General features: G+C 32.4%; 3 protein-coding genes across 3 annotated transcripts in view; 1 reads left to right on the top strand and 2 right to left on the bottom strand.

The window, feature by feature from the left end:
- Window positions 1–2,823, bottom strand: part of LOC109545140 (ubiquitin carboxyl-terminal hydrolase 33) — a gene marked incomplete in the record, with an annotated part of 11,581 nt that extends 8,758 nt beyond the window's left edge. The window contains 1 exon segment of the mRNA XM_048667795.1: window positions 2,628–2,823.
- A 31-nt stretch (window positions 2,824–2,854) lies between these two features.
- Window positions 2,855–4,406, top strand: LOC109545144 (ER membrane protein complex subunit 7). Its single transcript, XM_019915655.2, has 3 exons — window positions 2,855–3,319; window positions 3,387–3,600; window positions 3,661–4,406. The coding sequence occupies exons 1-3, from the start codon at window positions 3,124–3,126 to the stop codon at window positions 3,947–3,949; spliced, it is 699 nt and encodes a 232-aa protein (XP_019771214.1). The 5' UTR covers window positions 2,855–3,123; the 3' UTR covers window positions 3,950–4,406.
- On the bottom strand, window positions 3,961–6,899 carry LOC109545143. The gene is made up of 7 exons (XM_019915654.2): window positions 6,311–6,899; window positions 5,943–6,260; window positions 5,579–5,708; window positions 4,948–5,113; window positions 4,719–4,894; window positions 4,411–4,661; window positions 3,961–4,328 (listed from the first exon to the last, which is right to left on the bottom strand). The coding sequence occupies exons 1-7, from the start codon at window positions 6,630–6,632 to the stop codon at window positions 4,174–4,176; spliced, it is 1,518 nt and encodes a 505-aa protein (XP_019771213.2). The 5' UTR covers window positions 6,633–6,899; the 3' UTR covers window positions 3,961–4,173.
- Window positions 6,900–6,972: the final 73 nt, after the last annotated feature.

The raw sequence follows: 6,972 nt of genomic DNA, 5'->3' as shown, positions 1-6,972 counted from the left end.
GACTTTTTGAATAAAATCTTTTGAAAAACCAGAAATATATTTTCTCAGAAAATCCTGATCACTAGATATTCAGATAAATGAATTTCAAATATGTATATAGCCTAATATGTMTGTATAGCTTAATGGTAATCCGATACAATTATATCTTGATGTTTGTAAGATAAGAACACCTAGCAGTTCAACAAATATCTGAACTTTTGCTTGTTAATGCATTATGTATATCGAACATTAATGTTGCAAWTTGATAGATATWSCTTWATWCCATTTAGTTTAGAGATTTTTATGTATCCAAACGATTCAAAATTTACTTTCAAATTAGTTTCACTGCATAATATTGTGCAACACTCTTACAGCTAGTTTTAGTTAATAAAATTTTAAGAAAATATCTGAAGATTTGTTTATTAATCGAATCGATCAAGGATTAATCTTACAAAACTGATAGATATATAAATTAATAGTGATTTATGAGCTTATAGCTTGATAAAAATACTTAAAATTTCACCCTTTAGATGTGGCTATACGTGGCAAAAGAATTCCTCTTTTGAAAAATTCCTCCAATTGAAAATGTTGTTTATTTACTGATTCAACATTTATTTTACAATTAAGTTTCAGTGCATACAATTGCAACACTCTGCCAGGTTTAATCGATAATAGGTACTTAAAATGTGAGTATAAAGCATGTTTTAAAGCGGCGGTAGGCGAGACGTAGGACTCGTAATTAATTGCTAAATTTATTTAAGTTTTTTAAAGTATGACTAAAAATATTTGTCTCCAAGGAAAACAAATTGCATCGGATTTTAGATGAAAAAACGGTAGCGAGAATTCTTGAGAACAGTTTCTTTGATAGGAGAAGAGAGTAGCAGTACCCAAATTTATGTACCAACTAAAAATGATACTCATTTATGGTTCCCAGATCTGTTCAGAATCATTGTTTTTTAGAGCTGCTGTAGCTTTTTTTAATGATATAACGACAAAAATGTAAGCCATTTTTGCAGCACATTCGCCAGCTACTTGCTGCTTTCAAGAAACTAGATCCGATGCTAATGAGAAAAGAAATGCGCCCAGACTACTTGAAGAAGCAGCTCAAATTGTTTTCGGCAGCAAAAAGTTTTCGGTTAGTTTGCCATGAACCAAAATTATCGACTCATCAGCCAGTTATCAAATCAATCCAAAACTTATTAAAAATTGAATAAGCTTTATCCGAGTAAATGGCAAACCTTTCGAAAGCTTTCTGACAATGACCCACATGGGAGATTTCAATTTCCTATGTGTTCGAACTATGATAGAGCCTTTAATTATTCACGAAAAAAGAAACCTGACTTTGTTGGACTTTTATAAGTGGTGAAAGTTTCGACTTTGAGACTTGCGATTTAATTTTGCTGTTGTTTATGCAGGATTTATTTTCTCAGAAACGAGGGAAGCTGGAAATTCATATTCGGTTGCGGTTCGTAGAAGAAAGTGTGTTTAATATGTGAAAAATGTTTCCATTTTGAGAAGTTTTTGAATGTGCCCTTAATTAATTTTGGTTAAGTTGCTTTTGCAGGGCTAACTAACATTTATTTTCTGAATATCTAGAAAAGTTGGAGGGGCAGCTTTGTATATATGTATTTCGTAAGACTAAGTGTGTTCTATAAGTGGAAAAACTAAACAAGTTAGCGATTCTTGACTTGTCTTCAGTTGACTCTTAGTAATAATTTTGTAGGGCAAGTCCGTTTTATAAGTGAAAGTTTCAATTTTGAGTCGTCAGCCTTATACCATTTTCTTCTTCGAATATTATCTAACATCAAAACTTATTGTTTACTGAACTCCAAGCTGCGGTTTATTACAGGGTGCATTTCTGGTTGAAAAGCACATATTTTACATAGTTGCTAAGGTAAATCTACTACATTTATAAGGTAACCTGCGAATTAAAATATATGAACTAAAATGAATTTGTCCAAAATAACACGCCTGAAATTGAAAACAGGATTTTCTAAATAATTCATGTTTTATTAACCTTGAAAAAATTCGTAAAAATTTTCCAACAAAGGCCAATACCAGGCAGTTCGTACCATATTTGTATAACATAATTTTCTAATGACAAATTAGATGCTTACAACCTTACTGCTTTGAGCATTGTAATGATTTTTGGAAATTTTGAAACATTGAAGCAATTTGCATATCATTACTTATGTGAATAATATACTAATACACGCCCATGAAACTTATGTAATATTTATTATCTAAATTCTAATGAGTCCTGTAGTTGTAATGTATGTTTAGTGTATGGTATTGTAAATAAAAAATTATCAAATAAATTGAAGAAATTCCACTGAAAGCACATGACAATGATTTATTAGAGCACTTTGGTGTTTATCTGAAAATGCTTGAAAGTTATGTACAAAAAAGTTTAATCTACTAAATGATACCAAACAAGCAAGTGCAATATACGCAACGAGTAAGCATGATATTTCTCAAATCAACCTATAGGAACAACCTAAATATATATGTCTAGCAAAAATCTAGACGTACAAGAGGCCAGAACTAGCTCCACTGATGAATTGCACATTACAAATTTATAAGGAACAAGAAAAACACGTTTTTCTTTTTGTGGAAAAATAAACACAACAAAAATAACAAATACTTACGATTTACATCGGTGGCGTTTTGGTTATTTTGGATAATGCAGTCAATTGCAGACTGGCAAGAACAAGTTTATAAAAATTCCTTATATTTTCAATAAACGATTTCTATCTGAATGTATTATTGAATGTTTTTGGAGAAAAAATCAGTAAAACTGACGTTTCGCATTTTTCCACCCGTCATGTTTACGAATCATATGAAATATATCAAATAAGTGACATTAAAATGACAAAGGTCATTGCATTATTTTAAGGAAAGTGAAAATAATTTTATTTAGAGAAAAATCCACAATCGAAGAAATAAACGACGACAAGAATGTAAATCCAAGAATAATAAGTAGCTCAATGTTTTACTAATTCCATGCAAAATGAAAAAGAAGACTTTCCTAGTTTTTATACATAACCCAGTTCAGTAAATAGTCATTCACACAGGCAAAATAGTATGTAGTCTGTGCACACAGGTCATTCATAGTTTTCTTGACATATTCTGAAAGTAAATAAAATGTTAAAAATCATTGTATTTTTAACAATAGCCCTAGCTGTTAATGCCGAAACAAGCCTGGAAGATGAAGGTGGATTTGGTCGCTACTTAATTGAAGGCAGGGTCTTCCCACCATTCGAAATCAAAGATCGTGAAAATGAAGATACAAACTGGTGGGCACTCACCCGAATACATGTAAATGGGGGCGAATTTATAGGTAATATACGTTTTTGTCCTAAAATAATAGCAATAAACATAAAACATACCTTGGATTTGTATCATAGGGTTTGTGAAGAAAGATGGTGGGTTTTTTGTTCATAACATACCCTCTGGTTCTTATATAGTAGAAGTTTTACATCCACAGTATACATTTGAGCCTGTAAGAGTTGAAATTACATCTAGAGGCAAATTTAGAGCTAGAAAACTTAATAATATTCAAACATCTCTGGTCATTCAAGTGCCATATCCCCTAAAACTGAAGGCTTTGGGAAAAACAAGGTACAATTACTACCTGTAACTATTCGTATTGATAAACTACCAATCCGTAATTTACCCCAGGTACTTCCAAACTCGAGAACAATGGCGAATTACAGATTTTCTGTTCAATCCCATGGTCATGATGATGCTATTCCCAGTCCTTCTCATAATGATTCTGCCAAGGCTGATGAATGACCCAGACACCAAAAAAGACTTGGAACAAATACAGAAAATGACTAAGTATGAAATGCCCCAAGTGTCAGATGTTGTTAGTAACTTTTTGACCGCGAACACATCACAAGTTGTTCCTAAGGAAAAGGACGGGAAAAAGGTCCAAAAACCTAGAAAAAGGCCAGTTGCTAGAGAATGATACCCGAATAATTAGAGATTTACAAGTTTATATGTAGAAAATGTAATACAGGTATGTTTACAATTGAATTCAACCCTCATTCTCGATGGAAGTTTTATTTATAAACTGGAACGATATTGTTCATATGCAGTTCAAATTTTTCGAATCTAAAAATGTATAAATTAAGCATAATATATTAAAGGAAATGAAAGCATGTAAAAACATCTAATACATTTTGATTTGAACTAATCAAAATTAAAATCATCAACATCTTCGAAATCAGCCTTTCCAACTTTTTCTTTCTTGGGATCATCAACATTCCTTTGTGGCCAATTATTTTGAAAATCGTCTTGAAAGGGCAACTCACTTGTGTACGATTCAGCCGCTGTGCATCTATTACCTAAAACAATTCGTTGTGTTTGTTTTTCTTAGAAATAATCCGCTCTTAGTAAATCAATAAAAGTATGTAAAAAACTTATTACTGTGCATTAATTTCTCTTCTACTTTTGCAATGATGTTGATGGCATTTGAGTAGACCATCATTGTCGGGCTCAATGGGACTTGAAGTTTACATTTGTCACTCCCCACATTGATTTTGTCTAAGAATTCAAAACATTTTTCATCTGGATTGAGCTCAGGGGCTAAATCTACATCTTCCTCGACGTATATGTTCACTACATCATCGGCATATGGTAATTGACATAATATAAAGCCCTTTAGATTAAATTCGTTCCTACGGATTTAAAAGTTAAAATTTGAAATGAATTTACTTCAACCAAATAATGCTCACCAAGGAATTAGCGCTGAAAATTTTGGATTACAGTCTGCGTTATAAACCCTCCGAGCGATTATATACACTTTAGATTCGGCTAGCTCTTCAATTAACGCATTGAAAAACTTCAAATATTCCTCTGGCTGTTCACAGTCGGGTAACACCAAATATGATCCATCAGATTGAAGAAAATACTATAATACACCTAATGAGCGTGGAGAGTAAAATTAGGCTCATAAGCAAATACCTCTGGTACATTTACGGCTTTAGTAAATCCTAGCACTTGAAAACTTCGGGGACCTACTATTTTAAACCTGCCATCGCTTTCAATTTTTATAAACTTTCCATGCTTTATTAAGCCGCTAACAGTATCAACACTGTCGATTATTTTATCCTGTTCGTCCTCAAAAGCCCTGCAAAAAGTTTGTTGGTGCTAACTTGATAACTGATTAGCAAAGGAGTATTTTAGCAACAACATTTTTACAAATTGTGGATTTTTAAATTAATAAAAGCTTACAACGTTAAGTTATTTTTTTAAATATGCAGTGAAGTAAGCTGAAAACTGGTAGAAAGAGAAACCTGACTCTTTGAATTATTTCTATAAATACATACTTAAGTAAGTAAGTACATATATTGTACATACATTTGTGAAATTTTAAATAAAAACGCGAAGTATGTAGCATGAGTACGACAATAAATTAAACAGGGAGAAAGAAAAACATTTCTTATAAAGCTTTGCCAGGAAAATCCAAGTCTCTGATTTTTTAAATAATTTCTTTTAACATGAGAAAAGTTAAGTAGTAGTTAGTTAGTAGTAAAGTTAGTTTTGTCCGGGAATTAACTGTTTTACTTACTGTCAACCATAATAATATACGTACCATTTAAGGTCTACTTTGGCTGATAAATTCTTAAGACTGAAGGGTGGATCTCTTTTAGAGACTCTGATAGTTGATACTGGTAGATTTAATTTGGAGCCACACGTAAGTGGTACTTTCCAAGGTTGCATACCTAAGGCATCGATTGACAATAATATATGTAGTAAAAAATCTGAACAGTACTGGAAATATCGAATACACGTAATGAAAATTGTCCATAGTTAGTCGCTTATGTAGCGACTGATCACAGTACCAGAAGTTTATTTTCAACTACTGAAAATAGTAATTTTCAATATAGCTTAAATTAAAAAATGCCGATGCAGATGCATGATTCATCACTTCTAAGTTGATTTTGTTTCAAACTTACCTTTGAAATACTTGTAGGAGTGGAACAGATGGAACCCAACTTCAAAATTACACATAACTGAATGTGGAGTTTTGTTAACAATCTTTTTCATTATTTTTAAGTTAGATTGATCTTTGTCTATTTGCAACTTAGCCATCCATTCTGATACATCCTTATGACTGAATATTGTTTTAGGGGGCTCTATAGGTAGCCCTATTACGTACAGAAAAATATCCATTTGTTTACAATCATTGATCAGCTTTTCCATAAGTTTTCCATTGTCAGGCCTCTCAAATGAGCATAAATCAGTGATAAACAATACTTGCAGCGTGATTACGCCTGTAAAAAACTATGACTATTTGCATAAAAATAATTAATTTGAAAACTACCTGGTTTCTCAAACTTTTCGCTAAGGTCATCAACAGCCAGTGCTAAGGCTTCTAGCCAGTCTGACTGTCCAGTTTCAATAGAAGATATCTCTTGGCATAAGTCTTCAATTGCATCTGGGATTTCCCATTTGTATATACCAGTGTATTTTAATTTATTTGACGAATCAGCAGCATTTACCAAGTAAAGGTTGTATTCGCTTTTCGAGGCAGAAAGCTGCTTGTAAAGTATAACAGTTGAAAGTGTGTGTAGAACATCATCTCGAGGACTGGATTTTAGATCAACGAGAATAATAAAAATATCTCTTGCTGCGGCTGGAGGCATTGTTTTTAAGAAATATTAAACTTGCAATTGCTTAATTAGGTATAAATTCGTTAGTTGAATTCAATAAGTAAAAAGCTGATTGTTTCGTTTTCTCTGCATCAACCACTTGTAAACTATTGTTTCCAAGTATGGATAACCGTAATAAACAGTCACAGTAATTTTAGACGATGTTTGTCAACAAACACGCTTCATAACCTATTAAGTGCTGAACATGACAGCATCACTTTCTAATCGGTACGTACGGATTTTTAAACATATGTTACAGACAATATATAGAATCACAAAATATCCCCGTAGGGGGTATGTTCTGTGTATATATACGGCGTAATTAGCAGACCGT

This window comes from Dendroctonus ponderosae, unplaced genomic scaffold (genome assembly GCF_020466585.1).
Source record: "Dendroctonus ponderosae isolate FM_Combo_2020 unplaced genomic scaffold, Dpon_F_20191213v2 Dpon_F_20191213_6, whole genome shotgun sequence".
In the NCBI taxonomy this organism is placed as follows: Eukaryota; Metazoa; Arthropoda; class Insecta; order Coleoptera; family Curculionidae; genus Dendroctonus; species Dendroctonus ponderosae.
Note: the sequence above shows the minus strand (reverse complement) of the source record. Positions and strands in the feature narration are given on the sequence as shown.

Bases quoted from the DNA above. Each gene is read 5' to 3' on its own strand.
- LOC109545144 (XM_019915655.2), top strand. From the start codon at position 3,124: ATGTTAAAAATCATTGTATTTTTAACAATAGCCCTAGCTGTTAATGCC. The intron at 3,320-3,386 runs GTAATATACGTT...TTTGTATCATAG, and splicing joins AAATGGGGGCGAATTTATAG to GGTTTGTGAAGAAAGATGGT. The intron at 3,601-3,660 runs GTACAATTACTA...AATTTACCCCAG, and splicing joins AAGGCTTTGGGAAAAACAAG to GTACTTCCAAACTCGAGAAC.
- LOC109545143 (XM_019915654.2), bottom strand. From the start codon at position 6,632: ATGCCTCCAGCCGCAGCAAGAGATATTTTTATTATTCTCGTTGATCTA. The intron at 4,895-4,947 runs GTATTTGCTTAT...GGTGTATTATAG, and splicing joins AAGCCGTAAATGTACCAGAG to TATTTTCTTCAATCTGATGG. The intron at 4,329-4,410 runs GTAATAAGTTTT...GAATTGTTTTAG, and splicing joins AGAAGAGAAATTAATGCACA to GTAATAGATGCACAGCGGCT.